The 18,053-nt window shown below is 35.0% G+C and overlaps 1 protein-coding gene across 1 annotated transcript; it reads left to right on the top strand.

The window, feature by feature from the left end:
* The first annotated feature begins 498 nt into the window (after positions 1-498).
* LOC121428120 (peroxisome biogenesis factor 2-like) lies at positions 499-12,201 on the top strand. Its single transcript, XM_041624711.1, has 7 exons — positions 499-629; positions 4,305-4,382; positions 5,803-5,865; positions 6,446-6,652; positions 9,158-9,310; positions 10,241-10,492; positions 12,021-12,201. Exons 1-7 carry the CDS (start codon positions 600-602, stop codon positions 12,117-12,119), a joined length of 882 nt encoding a protein of 293 aa, XP_041480645.1. The 5' UTR covers positions 499-599; the 3' UTR covers positions 12,120-12,201.
* Positions 12,202-18,053: the final 5,852 nt, after the last annotated feature.

Below are 18,053 nucleotides of genomic sequence, written 5' to 3'. Positions count from 1 at the left end.
CTGTGTGTATTATTCTCCACAGACAGCATCCCTGGGTTCTGGTATAGATGTGAAAAAATTGAAATATATAACCAAAATGACAATAAACTGATGTTATGTTTTGATTCATCCAGAATATCGTGACGTGAAACAGTCTTTTGCTTCAACAAGTAAGTCCAGATGAATTGATTTATTTTTTCCATCAAAATGACAATAGGCTATTTAGTGCCCCCCCCCCTTTTTTTGTTGCTTGGAATCCTTTTTTATTAATATTTTGATGGGGGGTATTTTGGCTTGTTAAATTTCTCTGTATCAAAATAATGGCCTTAATTTTCTAATGAACACTTTTTTTATTTGCTTGCTTGTCAAATTTACATTAGCACACCCCAGTTAAAAAAAATATCGTCCCCAGGGCACTGTTGGAGAAAAATTATAAATAATGTTGCAGTACATACATGTAACATAGCCTGACGATAGAGGTCGGTCGTATTGTTTACCGTACTTTTACCTGTTGTTTGATCTTGTCGTCGACGTTCGGCAGAGAGAACTGAGTCTGGCTTTCCCTCATTTGAGGTCGAGATCGGTTTGAAACACGAAATCAGTTGAAAAAAGGACATAAGATGGCACATAGTGTTCTCAGAGTTAATCAGGTAAATATAATCTCTTGCTCTGATTGTAATTTAACATTGTTTAGTTTAATTTCCTGATTGAATGCGCTTTCGCACCCGCTTTCCAAACCGACAGTCTTTCACAACCTATTCACCGGAGAGCTTGGGCGCAGAGCTGCAGAGTGTGGGCGTGACTATTTAGCTAGGCACGATGTGGGTGTGAAAGCGCATTAGGGGTAAATACTGGGTGAATAAACATAAGAGGAATTGAAAAAAAAACGCATAAAAAATATTCAACATATGATATTAACAAATATTTTTAAAAATGAGAGGGAGGGATCGATCGATCGAAACTTTAAAAAGTTAGGGTACTTTCATTAGACCTAGCCTGGGGCGTTTTGGGGAGTGAAAGTTATATACTGTACGTAGTCACTCCCCACTAACGCCTGGGTTTCCTCCCTATACTTCCCCACATACGGGTACAAAACCAGAAACTTTCGCCCCGAGAATTCTACTTTCCCTCTAAAAGATCTAGCCCTAAAACATGTACATGGGGTCCAACTTCATTTCCAACATTTCAGCGATATTGATTTCATTTATAACGAAGAATTCATTAAAAAAACGAGAGATTTGTTTTGAAAAGATGGAAAGAGCTTACTTCCGTGTTTACGTCGCCATCTTGATTTCTTTGTCTTCCGCTTGGCGACAGCACGCAAATCGCGCGATTTGCGTGCTGTCGCCAAGCGGAAGACAAAGAAATCAAGATGGCGACGTAAACACGGAAGTAAGCTCTTTCCATCTTTTCAAAACAAATCTCTCGTTTTTTTAATGAATTCTTCGTTATAAATGAAATCAATATCGCTGAAATGTTGGAAATGAAGTTGGACCCCATGTACATGTTTTAGGGCTAGATCTTTTAGAGGGAAAGTAGAATTCTCGGGGGCGAAAGTTTCTGGTTTTGTACCCGTATGTGGGGAAGTATAGGGAGGAAACCCAGGCGTTAGTGGGGAGTGACTACGTACAGTATATAACTTTCACTCCCCAAAACGCCCCAGGCTAATTAGACCTTATGCATGCATGCTTGTCGGATTTGGTGACCATGCATGATCTTCTTGAATTAAAAAAAATAAGCAAAAGAGTATCATGTTGGGATGGTGCCCTTAAGACAAAAGTATGCACTTCACTACAGAGTCACTCATCCAAGGTTATGATATCCTTGTTACTGTTAGGACTCCCTGTGTCGTGAAATAATGTTTGCAATGTTTGGCTTGTTTTACCTTGTTCTTTCTTGGGGATAAATGTTTGATTTAACACTCTTATTACAGCTATATTCATCATAAAACTTGGCTGAAAAGTAAACTGAATTATTTAATTTTTTTTCTTCAAAATTTAAAAGAGAGATTGTTCGATGACAATTCAGACCAAATTTTTTCTAGTGCTCTGATTTATAAATGAAAATGATGATTCCCAAGTTAAAAGAAAATAGTTGCAGAATTCAATTATTTGATGAGAAAGTCCTTTAAATCAGGGTTAATTGTCAACATATAGGGCCTATATGGTACATTCGTGTAAACTTATCTTTGTTAAATCAAAATCTTACTTCTAAAAGCTGAAAAACAATAATTCTGATGATAATTAACATATAAAAGCGTATGGGACAGTCTATTAATATTGTATGAAAAAAAATCCCTGACGTATCAAGAGAATTCCGTGCTTATTTTCTCATTTCTCAGCAATTACACATTTTCTTCCAGAGCAATTTGGCATATATACATGTACATAGATTTACAAACACTTGGGCGGTAATTTTATTGAATTCTGTTCAAACTAAATTTGAGGTCATTACCACAACTGGTTTAATATATTTCACGGGAAAGCTCACCCTGAAGAAATGTTTGTTTTAAAAATAGCAGAAAAAATAATGAAAAATATTGGTGAAGCCAAAGGTTTGAGGAAAATCCATTAAAGATTAAGAAAGTTATTAGAATTAAAAGTTTTGTATTTGTGACTTCATAAACAAGTAGCTGCCCAATGTTATGAACCGGTAATATAAAATGCATATACATATTTCAACTTTTTAATGGTTTGCGATGAATTATTTTTGGTTTCTTGTTTTAGTGACGGGTGTGAAATAATTTTTTCTATTGATATAATGATGGTACAGTAAAAAACATTTTCAATTTTCTGAGAAAATGACCTTTCATTGTTTTTTTACGATACGATATGTAGGAAAGTTGCTAGCATATGACGTCACAAATCAAATATTTAAACTTCTAATAACTTTTTATAATCTTTGATGGATATTTCTCAAACCTTGGCAATATTTTAGATTATTATCCATACAGACAATTTTAGAGCCCAAATACATGTACAAGTGTTATTTTGTTGATGCACTCGACCCACTTAAAAGTTTGTTGAACTCGCCTAATATTTTTTTCCGAGGTGACACAATATTGAAAATATTGGACGACTAGAAGGGGAATCCCCGACGTTTGTATGGTAGGGGGTAAGATACGCACCACACATCGCGCGCGCATGCAGTTTTCAATGGCAAATGCGCACTCTGCGTCGAACTGTGACTGCAGAGTGATGAACAATTCCTATTAAATTTTTTCTACAGAGGCTGCAGTAAATCTCTAAATGCAGAGAAAACCAACAACTGTTGGGAAGTTTGGAGTTATATTCGCTTTAATTTCATTTTATCCTATAATAATTTAAATATATTTTAGAAATTGAGGCACAGGAAATACTATTTTTTTGCATGATAAATCGAGTGCGTAGCTTTAGGACCCCTTCTACATCGGGCGGCGAAATCAAGAGGTGTTCGAAAAACACGACGGGATTTTCGTATTAGTGAGTTTTGTGATATTTTCTACTTGGTTAAGAATGTTTGCCACAAATTAGTGAAATATAATTTGTTGAAATATTAAAATTGGGACAGTTTTTATTGTTTGAAAACAAAGTGCGTAGCTTTAGGTCCCCCTATCATACAGCAGAGTCAGAGTCTCAGGGCGGGAGGGTAAGTTAAAAATTATTTGCTAAAATTCTCTGTATGAATAATAATCATAATACTGGATGTCCCATTTTTCGGTCAATACAAGGAAATATAGGACTCGCTTTGCAAAATATTGGACTCGTCTTCGACTCGTCCAATATTTATGTAAAGCTCGTCCAATATTTCCTTGTATTAACCTCAAGGCCATCCAATATTATATAAATATCTTTCTTTCTGTTTTTTTTTACAATAAACTTTTTATCAGGGTGAATTTCCCCATTAAGAATGAAAAAAAAGAAATCATAACTGTATGGAACTATTAAAAAAAAAAAGTTATATCAGGGAAGTGAGAGGGAGACGTCTGTGGTTTTATGTTGCATACATGTGTAGGTAGATTAACCACATGCAGGTGGGTTGCCGTGAACAAGTGACCAGGGAAAAAATGCACGGGGGCTCGGGGCGATTTTGCCCCCGAAATGCCCTAAAAAGCCCTGGAAAACTAAAATGGAGCCCCTGAAATTCATATAGGGTCCAATGTAAACTTTAACACAAATTGGGATATTTGGGCTAGTGAGCTCAAAAATAGCCCCGGAAAATAAATTATTAATTTTTTCCCTGCAAGTGACTGTAGTGTAGGCCTAGTAGTCCACTCAATGATGGTCAGTACAGTCAGTAAATGATTAAATGTCGGTCTTTTTCTACTTTTTCTTTCACTATTTCAGTTGGATGCCCATCAGTTGGATGATGAAGTTCATCTCCTCCTCAGAGCTCAGTTAACAAAGGCATTCCAGTTTTTCAGGGTATGACACAATCTTTCTTTTTTTACCGTGGCAAATGTCATATACAACAATTCATTTCAGACTCTCAAAATTCAATGAATTGACCTACCATCTCTGTCTTTAATTTGATAAATGACCAATTCCTGATTTGACCCAATCTGCATTTTTTCTTAAAGTATTAATTTGATAACTTTGTTTTTTGTTTCTCTTTTCATATTACGATGAAGGTGGATTTATAAAGAAGTATTGTAACTACGTTTGAATTTATTGCTATTTTTTGTTATTCCATGTAGACACCAGCGAATGTGGAGAACCTCTCGACAGAATTTTCATTTCTTTTAGGGGATTCCCAGGCATTGGCTGGTGCTCAATTTTACATTTCTTTTGTAATGTTTCTATTGTTGTCATGTTTTCTTGCCTGGAAATGAAAAAAAATCTATGTATTTAAAGGACAAGTCCACCCCAACAAAAACTTGATTTGAATAAAAAGAGGCAAATTCAACAAGCATAACACTGAAAACTTCATCAAAATCTCAAAATCGCTTATTTTCAACAAAATAGTTATATGAACGAGCCAGTTACATCCAAATGAGAGAGTTGATGACATCACTCACTCACTATTTCTTTTGTATTTTATTATATGAAATATTTTTATTTTCTCGTCATTGTCATGTGAAATGAAGTTTCATTCCTCCCTGAACATGTGGAATTCCATTATTTTAACATTTTGTGCTTCAGGCAAGGAGGTCCTAATCGTCAATTTCGTAAAAATTGAAATATTGTATAATTCAAACAATAAAAAACAAAAGAAATAGTGAGTGAGTGACATCATCGACTCTCTCATTTGGATGTAACTGGCTCGTTCATATAACTATTTTGTTGAAAATAAGCGAAACTTTGAAATGTCATAACTTTCTTATTTTACATCCGATTTTGATGAAATTTTCAGCATTGTGCTTGTCTGATTTTTCTCTATTGATTTAAATCAAGTTTTTGTTGGGGTGGACTTGACCTTTAAGATTGATTAGATCAATGGCAACCCTTTGTGAGACGTTGCCTTGCATGGTGAATATTTTGAGGTTTGGTATTATGGTGATGATTTTGATTAAATTAAAAATATGTACACCATCTGCATACTAATTTGCATACTGAATATGTTGCACCTATCACGATTTCATGCATAATTTACAAAATATTTTTCAATTTTGCTTGTTTTACTTTCAATCATGACTCGACTCAACTTGCAGGTTTTGGGTGGACTTAACATTTGACATTGAATGACAATGAAATACTTCTTTTATGATTGGTTACTTTTTAGACATAAGCCACCCTGCTACAAAAAAGTAAACCCAGTTGTTTTTACACCTTTTCAAGTTTTCATTAACTTTTGATTCTAGAGTGTGCAATAATCAGAAATATGATATTTACTGTTTTATTTCAGCCCGGTGTTCTCTCAAAGTGTGACCCTGAAGTAAATGCTGTTTTACGTCTATTAATATGGCATGTGAGTATTACATGTATGTCTCATTTTTTCCTACCCCATATGTTTTTTCTTTTCCATGATTCCTCGGTCTCTTTAATTTTATGTAGTGCACATTACAATAAAGTCTCATGATGTTTTGAGTAGATGAAGATATGTTATTGGATAGAGAAAAGGAAATAAATATTTATAAAATTTGGCCTGAGTATTTTGATGAAAATCCGATCTGACCAAGAAGTAGTTTAATGCATCATAAACCAAGAAGAAAAAAAAATTGGTTGTCTTTGGAAAGGGACTTAAATTTACGTATATAAGGGTAATCATGAATTTTGTTATAGATTTTTAATTCAAATTTTAAAAAAAATAAAATAGGTAAGTTTCAAACTTCCAGTTTACTTCAATCTGTTTAAAACCAAAGACCAGTATATAACTGAAATAATTGAAGATCTTTAGCAGTTTGACTTTTTTTACAAGATACATGTATTCTAGTGTTTTTTATTTTGAAGGATTCTGTATCCCCTAAACTTTAAATAGATATGTATGAGACCTTACAAATTATGTTAATCATAATAGACATCCTCTTTTTTTCCATCTTCAATATCAGTTTTCAATCAGTAAATCAGGAGCTACCATTGGTCAGCAAATGCTCAACATGCTCTACACAAACAGTCTCCCTCAAGGTCAAAGGTCACATACCCTGGATCAGAAACACAAGTTACTCTATGCGCTGCTCCTCGTTGGATGCAGGTGGTTTCAGGAAAGGAGTTCGGATCTCTCTCAGATGACCAGGAGCAGCGAAAAGTTTGATTTGGTACGAAAGTTAAATTGACCTAGAACTTTCTTCGAAAAAAAAAGGAAAATGTGTATGTCATAAATTTGAAATTCGGCGGGAACTCTCAAATGCTATGAGGGCTTTACATTTTCAAGAGATGTACAATCGTATCTTGCATTAAATGTTAAATTTGGTAATTGATTGTGAGCCAGCTTCAGTAACAGAAAGTATTCGGTTTTATAAATTGATTTGTTAAAGTTGAAATGGATTTATAGATTGTGAATTTGAAATTAATAATTTTGCAATTGATTTCAAATAATTTTGTAGTAAGTTCCCGGCAATGTCACTCATGATTTAGAGTCCTTAGCCTAGGTTTTAAGTTTGGTTCATCTTATCATATACCGGTAGTCTACTTTATTAGGTGGTCTGTCATGAATATGACAGATCACCTATTATATTCGTCAGATTTTACTTTATTTATTTTTATTGCCAAATTTTGACGCCAGGTTATCTCAAAATCGGGCCTGTCAAATTTCTTGATTTTCATGTCATGTATGGATATTATTGTGGAATCGCGAAACGAAACTTTTCAAGGTCATCAAATCCTGATGACGTCATCTAGGCGCCATTTTGTAAAATTAAATTATTGATCATATCATCGCAACTAATCATCATAAATCATTCATATTTGCATCATATCAAGTTCAGATGACAGGTCATCAGGACATGTCAACAGAGGTCATGCAAAGGTCACGACGCGCACGTACGCGCGCGTCAAAATTTTAAAATTCCCCAAATCAATCGTGGTCAAATTTGGGTACGTTTCAGGCCATTTTGAGCATGTCAAAAATTTGCGCGCTCACAGGTATGCGTGCGCGTTTTTGCTCCTACCATCGGTTTGCATCTTCGAGTCGTCATTTATTTTATGTCTGTTCACTGTCCATGATCTTCTGATTAATTTGATACCTCATTCAGCCTCTTACGACCAATAATACCGGAATGCGCGTCCATTCAAATTTGCATTGCACGCGCGTGCAAACTCGCAAAACAAGTCAAAAGTGGGCAAAAATATGCCTAAATAAAATTCACTGTAGCTCTTCAAGGAGTCCGTTGACCCCCAATTTTTTCTCACTCTTGGATAGAGTAAATATCTCATTTGGAGATTGTGTAAATACCACAAAATTATGTTAGAAATAAAAATTACACATTTTCGCAATATACGTCGACGTATTTATGCATATTTGACCGTATCTTTTTTATTAGTGGTTAGTTTTTTCTAAAATTTTGATATGATGTAGTCGAAAAAATTCTCTACAAATAACGTGTGAATAATTTTCACTTTTGACCACAGCATCAATGTGTTGTGAGCTGTTTAAATTTTCGACAAATTTTTCTTGGCCTAATTTTTGCGAATTTTTTAAAGAAAATGTTTTATTAATCAATTTTACGGTCTCCCTGTAAATTATAAACCCACTGGTTTTGCGGTTTTTCATGTAAGACATTTTTCGTAGTTTTTCCGGAACTTTTTAAGAGCTAATTTTAACATTGTAAAACATCATTTATGCATTTTCTTAGTAAACGCTACAATATCGAGAAGCTATTGTGTTGAAAAATTTCATTCCGGACATTTTGTGGAAATTTCCAGATTTTTTTTTATTTGGTTATTTTCACTAAATATAACATATAACAGATTTTCAGATACCTTCTGTGAAATAAAAAAAATACAATTTACTTAAATAAATATTTTCTTGAAATTTTGCGGGAAAATTGCCTGTATTTGAATCTTTCACCTAACTTTTTTTTGTAAAGTCATCAAGAAAGAATTTTCAAGTTAATGCTAAAGTCATACACAATTAATAAATCGATATTGAAAATTCTTGACGGAAAATATAATGTGAAATGTTTAGGAATTTCAGAAATTTTGCAAACATTCCCCCCCCCAAAAAAAAAAATCTACTTAATTCTTTCATCAGATACATCACTAGTGAGTTTTGAAGTGAATGCTGTGAAATTGTAGCATTGCAAAATTTCTCATTAAAAATAATTCAAATTTACCAGACGTTTTGAACATTGTGAAAATTCTTGTTTGAAAGCTTAAAAGAAAAATTGTTGACAGAAAAACAATTTTTAAAAAGATTTTCCATACAAAACATGAAACTGTAGATTAAAATTTTGCTGCTCTGAAATAGAAGGCTCCTTTCATAGCGCAATTTTGAAAAGCCAATTTCGGTAAATCGTATCAAATTTCTGAGGAGTTTTAAGGCATTTTACGTGTTCCAAACTTCATGTCGTATTTACCGTATTGCATTATCATTGTAATCATGACGGTTGTTATCACCACATTAATAATCACATTTAGCAATGGTAAAAATTTATTCCTAGAATGTCTATGATCAAGATTATGAATCATATCTAAAAAATCATTTCATACAACATCAGCCGACACTGAATGAAAAATCATGACAGACCACCTAATTCGTCCTAATGACGAATTAAAATCTAGTATATCTTCTGTTTATGAAATATGTGTCTTTATTCTAGTAGGTATGGAAGCTGATCGATCTGTTGGAGCGACTGCTGAAGATAGCCTCTCTGATCAACTTCCTAGTGTTCCTTCAGCAAGGTTTCTTTCCCAGCATTCTTGAGAGGGTATTAGGCATCATTCCAAGGTTTGCACAGCCACAGTCTGTTAGGCAGGTTAGTCATCCCCTCCACCCCTTCCTCCTCCTCTTCATTCGTCTATCTTTTCTTTTTGTTCTTCCCCTTTTATCTTGAGAGAGAGAGTATTTAATAATAATATTCCGCATCTATATAGCGCTTAATACATCGGAACGACGTCGCTAAGCGCTTTACAGACATATTATTACCCCGGTCATCGGATTCTTGCATGCCCGCATACAATGTATGCACCTTCTCCACTCCCTGGGGAGCATTCCAACAAGAGTTCCATGACTCAATTGCTAGGCATACTACATATAGGCTTTCACATCCTACCGGGTACCCATTTAACACCTGGGTGGAGAGTGGCAAAGTGTGGATTAACGCCTTGCCAGAGGACGCTAGGCCATGGTGGGATTCGAACACACGACCCTCTGATTTCAAGGCGAGAGTCGGAACCGCTACAACACGACGCTTACACGCTTATTTGGCATTATTCCAAAAATTTGCTAAACCACAGTCTATCAGGCAGGTTAGTTACTCCCTCCTCCTCTTTCTTCTTCCTCTTTCTTTCCAGCTTTTTAGATCGAATTTGTGAACACCCAAAATTGGGTGGCCAGCTGGGACTACGAGTCTTAGGTTTTAGGTGTCCAGACGCTGTTTTAGGTGGTCTCTGCTAAATTTGTTTTGTATCAATATGCTATTGATGTTTTATTTGATTATTACCCAAGTTATAAAATTCCTGACAATCAATTACACAGAAAAAGTGGGAGATTATTACTTGAGGCAATCAACTCACCAAATTACTCATTTGAAATTTACATAGTTTTTTCAATCGGCCATAACTTTCATATATTCTTTGTGAAATTTCTCTCAAAAGGCCAATGTTCTTTGTTTTTCATTGCTTTGCTTCTATAAATTCTTTGCCAAGGTTTGATTCACCCTTTTCTCTTGACCTTTGTATGTTAGGTGACCTTTGAGTTCATGACCCGAGAGCTGCTGTGGCACGGCTTTGCCGAATTCCTCTTCTTCCTCCTCCCTCTCATCAATATCCACCGCATCCGGAACGTGATCCGAAGAAGAGTCGCTGGCATCCGGACCGGGCCGGGAACCTTGCAGCGGTCTTTAGCTGAGTGCAAGGAGTGTGTTGTTTGTGGAGAATGGCCAACGTGCCCTCAGGAGATTGGGTGTCAGCATGTCTTCTGCTACTACTGTCTCAAGGTATACTAGTATATCGCCGTTTGGTTATTAAAACCTCATATCTCAAAATTTAAGAAATTTAAGACAACATTATTTTAGATTTGTTACATAAGTAGTGACCTTCTGCATTGAAAGAATTTTCTTTGAGAAGTAGGAGACTGCTTGCAAGGTTGCTGCAATTGTCAAGAGTCTAAAATGCAGCTTTTCTGAGATGTTTTATAAATTTTTGTGAATATTGAGATACATGTATGAGGTTTTAACACCTCAGTGACAATATCTGTCATGTGTTGAAAAACTATTTCTTTAATGCAGTTTGTAAAGATAATTTTTATTCAAAGATCAGGAACCTTTTTCATGAAGAATGAAGTATGGAAACTATGCTAAACTACCATGGTAACAGGGCTCGTCAGCCAATCAGGATCAAGCTTTCCATGGTAGTTACTATAATGGCAAAGTTAACATAGTTGTAAGGATTTATGAAATCGGCCCCTGGGCAATTGTTATATAGGCGGGGTCGGAGTGAGGTCACATTTGCTTTACGACGACACCACTGACCTTAGTGCGCTGAAACAAAGTATAACAAACACAATGACATAATGTCAGAAACAGAACTGAAATTACAGAAAGATTTGTAAACTTCCAGATAAAGAAATGGGTAAAGTCAACTATCACGACGTCCAGCACAAAGTATGAATGCGATGTTTGTTTGTTATGCATTGCAGGCATGCCAAAACGCCACACTGCTGTACGAGTCGCTAGAGCATTGTTTTCATTGGCTGGTCAGTTGTTAGGGCTTGAGATTAAAAATGCCTGGATGTTTGCCCCGGCCTATAGAGTAATTGGCCCGAATTCACAAAGATGGCTTTTAAAACTCGGTTGAACCCATGGTTAATGTAGATTTTCTGTAGAAATTATGCTTAATTACTGCTTATGTTATAAGATTCCAATGCTGATGCGCGCTGTTGTCACAGTGCGCCAAATTGAAACCTGTTGCCATGGTTAAATATGCACTATTTTATTCATGAGTCCATTGTTTGAAGAGTAGACTCATTAATTAAAAACAGTGGACTCATGAATAGAATAGCGTGGATAACCATGCAACAGACGTCAATTTGGCGTACTGTGACAAAAGCGCGCATCAGCATTGGACATTTTCTTATATACATGTACGCATAAATAAGCGTAAGTTGTACAGGAAATCTGCATAAACCATGGGTTCAACCGATGGTTTTAAAAACCACCCTTGTAAATTCGGCCATGGTGTCTGAGTACTTGTCTGACTGTGTTTCCCCGTGTATGATATCACTGAAAAGATTAAAGTGTAATTTATACATGAGTAATGCATACAGAACGACACCAAACAAAACTTAATCCATAATCTTGATATTTGAGTTTGGCTTGATAATTTACTTCTTTCTGAAACCTGTGTCACTTTTAATAAAAATTGAAAGACTTTGAAAAGCAGCATAATTTTGTCGACCCGACATAAGTATTCTCATCAATGATTTAAAATATATAGCTATGATATTTTTTTTATCTTCATTTTCAGAGTAACTTTGGAGCTGATCCGTCCTATACTTGCCCTTCCTGTGGTCATGCAGTGGAAGAGGCGAGTAACATCCGTCCAGTTATGTGCTCCGTTAGATAACAGTTAACCAATCGTTTGATTTCAACTCAGGATCCAGCTAAGCTCAAATTTTATCCCATGGTATAATGCTTTTACAGAGATTTTGCCAAAGTTGGTGAGATACTTTAGATCTAAGGACACCCCTTTAAATTCCTCCAAGTTAAAACTTGTGGTTTGGTGTGAGTGCAGAGAATTATGTATTGCTTTATACCTTTCTGTTTTTTTAAGGTAGACAAAAGAAATGGTTTAGACTGGGATGTGAGATAAATAATGTGATGTAACTGCAGTCTGGAGAAACACCGTGCACATACTCTCATAATTTTTTTTTTATTCTTTATTTTTTAAAACAAATGCACACCAAGTTAACCATAATGCATATAGCATTTCCATTTATTTGAAAGCAAGATAAAATAGCATTGTACATTAAATGCTTTGCTCACAGGCATAGGTGCCGCGGCCGGGGATCGAACCCCGGACTTTCTATGTACGTATATCACCAGGCGCCTTAGACCACTCGGCCGCGGCACCTCCATACATTATGCATTCTATCGCAATGTATAATCTAATCAGTTCCTTGCGCATGATTTTCATAGTTTAGGTTTTTCTGAGAATGAGTTGTTTATTTGTTGTATATCTCTTCAAACTCAACTATTTCATTCCTCATCACATCACACAAGAAAGGATAGGATTTTCATTCTGTAAGTGTTCATCTAACTTTTGGATATGCTGCTAGCCACATATAGCTTGGCTCCACACTCACCTTCTTTTCTTGGTGGCCCCATCACTCCATCAAAATCATCAATTTTTTTTTTATTTTGGTGGCCTGCAAAGCAAATTTGGTGGCCCTAAAACAATAGAAAACATTACAATATATCAAAACTTTGGGAGCCCAACCGGCCCACCAAGTGTGGGCTTTTACAGAATTTGATGGCCCGACTCTCATTTTTTGTTGCCTGGGGCAACCGGGCCACTGCTAATGTCGAGCCCTGGCATGGCAGTGCACTTATATAGATGAGTATTTTGCAGTGATTTGAGCTGCTAGGGATTGTGTGTCAGCTAGGAAAAGAAAATATAACAGGAAACATTTTTCCTTGTAAACTCTCCTTTTGTAACTTGTGTACACTTTCAAAGCAACAATACTGTTTGAATGGTTAGTTTCAAACTTTATTCATGTATGCCTATAGAAATTACAAGAATCTGACTATTCTAACCCTTAGTGTAACAGTATACCCCTCCCCCATCAAAGTTTTATGACTACTCCATATTAGTCTGCTGTGCAATCCCTTCACTCGAATTAAGGGTCTGAATGTGCAGCCTACTCGTGCCTTGTGTACTGAAGGCCTGAATTGAAATAACAAGTTTTGTATGTGCTAGTCCTTGTGTGGAGACACACTTGCTGTTCAAAGTTTCAATCAGGGTCTGTGCCAGCAGACTAACTCCATATTGGCATGCAAGATTAACGTTCATGGCTTTTTCTTTCAAGTCTTGCACATCTTTGTGAACCAAGCCAAGCTTAAGAAAATTGGATAAGTAGATGCAGGATCACATTCCTTTTTTGCAATCACACGCAGGCACACCCCCCCCCCCCTTTTACAGGAATTAGTGGACAAACGAATGGAATAAAGTGCTTTTAATAAATCACAAAAAACTGTTAATTTCAAGGGGGGTTGGTGTCAGATTGAACCCTGAAAAAGCCAAATTAAAATAAAGTAAAGGGATTCCAAATGTTACAACAGTCTGTACATATTTTTATGTAAATACAGAACCTGAAAATAAATATAAATATAATTAAATGCTCAACAGATATCTTAAAATTGAATTTATGTATGAATGAAGAAATTACCATCTAATTTATCATTAAAAAGATTCTACCGATTGATGTGATGATAACGACGACAATGGTCTGCTGAAGTTTGCAGCCTCCCAAGTGAAAGCCCACCAAACTGGTAAAATTTCATGATTGGGATCAAAGATTGATTTCTCCTACTACATGTACTTAATTAAGTATTGATTGAGAGTTTGAAATTTTCATACAATTTTGTATCTCAGATTTGATGATGATGGAAGCTTGAGGTTTGATTTTACAAAAACAAAAATCCTTTTAGTATTCTATCATGGAATGTCCAAATAGATTCCTTTTCTTCATGCATGATATTGAATTACTATTTGTGCAATAATTGTATAAATATCCTTAATTTTGTATTGGTAATAATTAAAAGTTATGTAAAGATATAAAGAAAGAAATTATACTTTATAGAAACATAAAAGGCTTTCTTTCTGTTTGTTTGTCTTGGTAAAAGCTTGAGAATACAGGGGTATTTCACCCGTAATGACTTTTAAAAATAGAATTACAGCAGTGGAAAATTTATCAACATAATGGGACAAGTAACAAAGTTAATGCATCTGAAAATTTGTAGAATCCTAAGAAAAATACAATTTGAATATATGTTTTCAAGTGAGTGTGTAATGGTCTGACAAACCCTCAGTTTCTTTAGTATTTTATCGTATGAAATATTTTACTAATAGTATTTCAGTTTCTATTCAAGAAAATTAAAGATGGTCTGCCTACTCATAAAATATGTTTACTCATCTTCACTTCAAATTATTTTCATACATGGGAGAGATTCTCTGAAAACTAGAGCTTTTTTTATAGATTAAATGGGGTTGATTTCATCAGCTCAGTCATAAAGGCCCGTATTGTGAAGTTAGGTTTAACGGTCAAGTCCACCTCAGAAAAATGTTGATTTGAATCAATAGAGAAAAAATCAGACAAGCACAATGCTGAAAATTTCATCAAAATCGGATGTAAAATAAGAAAGTTATATGACATTTCAAAGTTTCGCTTATTTTCAACAAAATAGTTATATGAACGAGCCAGTTACATCCAAATGAGAGAGTCGATGATGTCACTCACTCACTATTTCTTTTGTTTTTTATTGTTTGAATTATACAATATTTCAATTTTTACGAATTTGACGATTAGGACCTATTTGCCTGAAGCACAAAATGTTAAAATAATGGAATTCCACGTGTTCAGGGAGGAATGAAACTTCATTTGACATGACAATGACGAGAAAATAAAAATATTTCATATAATAAAATACAAAAGAAATAGTGAGTGATGTCATCAACTCTCTCGTTTGGATGTAACTGGCTCGTTCATATAACTATTTTGTTGAAAATAAGCGAAACTTTAAAATGCCATAACTTTCTTATTTTACATCCGATTTTGATGAAATTTTCAGTGTTATGCTTGTTGAATTTTTCTGTTTTTATTCAAATCAAGTTTTTGTTGGGGTGGACTTGTCCTTTAACTTAAACTCGAATTTTAAAGTTGTGGTTAGGTATTGGAAGCCAAAAGTATCAATTTTTTTTATTAAGTTGAACGTTTTTTACGTTTACGGTGGTCTTTCGTGATTCATCGATGGCGAAGACAATTATCAATTTATACTTCCTAGACAAGTATGAATGATTTGAGAGCCAAATGAGCTGAAATATGATTTATCTACCATTAGAGATTTATGTAACAATTGGCTATCCACACTTAAACCACAACTTTAAACCTGAGTTTAAGTTAAAACCAGATTTCAGAATACGGGCCAAAGCGTTTGGCTATCCGGGCCACAGATATTTGCCATTTTTTGAAGGTTTGCAGGTTGCAGCTCGATATACAGTTGAGGCCAGAAGTTTACATTCACCCAGGAAATTCAAAGAAAGTTGACACTTGCCAAACATAAAATTTACCGTATCTTATGAAATATATATGAGGTCACGTCATTGCTTTGTCATCAGGAGCTGAAAAATATTTTGGTGTCATTTCCCCCTCAAAATCTTCATAGTTCAGACAAATTAAAATTAAAAACTTGACAAAAACATTTCATATTTGTGCTATTTACTTCTTAACACAAACATTTGAGATTACACTGTTTTGTTCAGTGGTGACATATGATAGAAAATGATATATACAGTAAGTCATAGATTTGACATTTATATATTTCTATGAAACAATGTTTGAAATATAATAAACAATAGAATACATTTGGCACGAATATTATTTTCTTTTCTTCAAAGAAAATTCCACCTGAAATATGCTTTAATCTCAATGGCATGGCATCTCAATTATGTGAAATACTAGCTTAATACACTCTTTCACTTGATACCAGATTTGTCATGGTAGTATTTATATTTCTGAAGATAAAGTAAATTTTACGATGTTTGGCAAGCAAACAAATTTCACTGAATTCCATGGGTGTATGTAAACTTTTGGCCTCAACTGTATATTTTTAATTCTTCTTCATCCATGGATGTAGAGAGTATTAACATCCTTCCAAAGGATAGTTCCTGGACACAATTCATTTGCAATTTAAACTGACAAACATGTCAGTCAATTAAGGATTTGTTTCTGAATGTACTGTAAGAGTGTGTGTGTGTGTGTGTGGGGGGGTAGCTGATCCACCGTTATTGACCCCCACCCACACACACTTGCATAGCTATGCCAATCTCTATCGAACTGACTTTAAATGAAGGTCTGTGTTTGGCATTAGTATACATGTATAATCTATAGTAACACCAAGGCCACTTTATGACAGGGAATTTGACGAGCTGATCCTTTTAACCATGTTCTTGAAGTGATACTTTAATCCCATTCTTCTAAAGCAACATTTTTTTGTATTTCCCATTCACAATCTCATTTAAAGTAAATCAATTTTTTTCTCGATGAAAAATCCCCCAAACATTATACTCTATATTGACGAACAAACTTCTGGACATTATCTGCTTTTTCTATCCTCTTTGACTCCCTTGCCCTCTTCCTCTTTGACTCTCTTGCCCTCTTTTACTTTCTCTTTTCTTCCCTCTATTATTTACAATTCCCTTTGCACTCTTAAACCAACCCTAAGAAGACTGGGGGGGGGGCTGATTCAGCCCCCCCTCGACATTTTTTTTCGATAAATCTGCTGCTCAAATTTTTTTGACCGCGTTGCTTGCTGATTTTTTAGTCTTGCGCCACTTTTGAGACTAGAATAGTGACCCCCGGGTACACGGTTCCAAAATTACACAACATTTGGTAAGTGCATGCAGACCCAAAATTACTCAAAAACGTGAATTTGTGTACAAATCCAATGCAAATAGAGTTTATAGCCAAAATTCATAAATGTATCATTATTTTTCCTTTTACTGCTTAAAATCAATTAATTTTATCTTATTTATGGTCAATTTCCATTGAAAAAAACAAAAACAAAAGGTCGAAAAACAAAAATATATATAAGAAATTAGAAAACAATAGAATACATTAGAAAATAAATGTTTTTTGAAATTTTTGAAAAATGAATTTGATCAGATGCCTATCTAGAGTATGTGAAAGAAAAATTAGCATTTTAGGGGCATTATTTTATTAATTAGAGCAAACTTATGATTTTAAGCATAAATTTAATGAGCATATTTAATGAGCGATGAGATTTTTCGCAGAATTTGATAACAAACTTTTGTAGATAATGCCATGGGTAACGTGCATGCCAATTTTTGTCGCAATTGCGCAATTGACGGCCGAGAGCATAAGGGGGGGGGGGAGCTGAATCAGCCCCCCCCCCCCGTCTTCTTCGGTGTCGAAATAGCTCAGTCTATGTAGGTTAAAGGGAAATGAAACCTTTGGAACAAATAGGCTTGTGTAGAAACAGAAAAATCAAAGAATAAGAAAAATGAAAGTTTGAGAAAAAACGGACAAATAGTGAGAAAGTTATGAGCATTTGAATATTGCAATCACTAATGCTATCGAGATCCTCACATTGGCAATGCGACAAGGATGTGTGATGTCACTGATGAACAACTTTCCCTTTGGTGGACTATAAAATACCCTCAAAATGTCTCTTTTTGCTTTTTCTTATGATGATACAAACTCTTTATCCATGATGTATTCTTCAAAAATATGTATTACATGCCCTCATGTAGACAGAACAC

Source organism: Lytechinus variegatus, chromosome 14 (assembly GCF_018143015.1).
Source record: "Lytechinus variegatus isolate NC3 chromosome 14, Lvar_3.0, whole genome shotgun sequence".
Lineage (NCBI taxonomy): Eukaryota > Metazoa > Echinodermata > Echinoidea > Temnopleuroida > Toxopneustidae > Lytechinus > Lytechinus variegatus.
The sequence above is the reverse complement of the archived record's forward strand: the minus strand, read 5'-3'. Positions and strand labels throughout refer to the sequence as shown.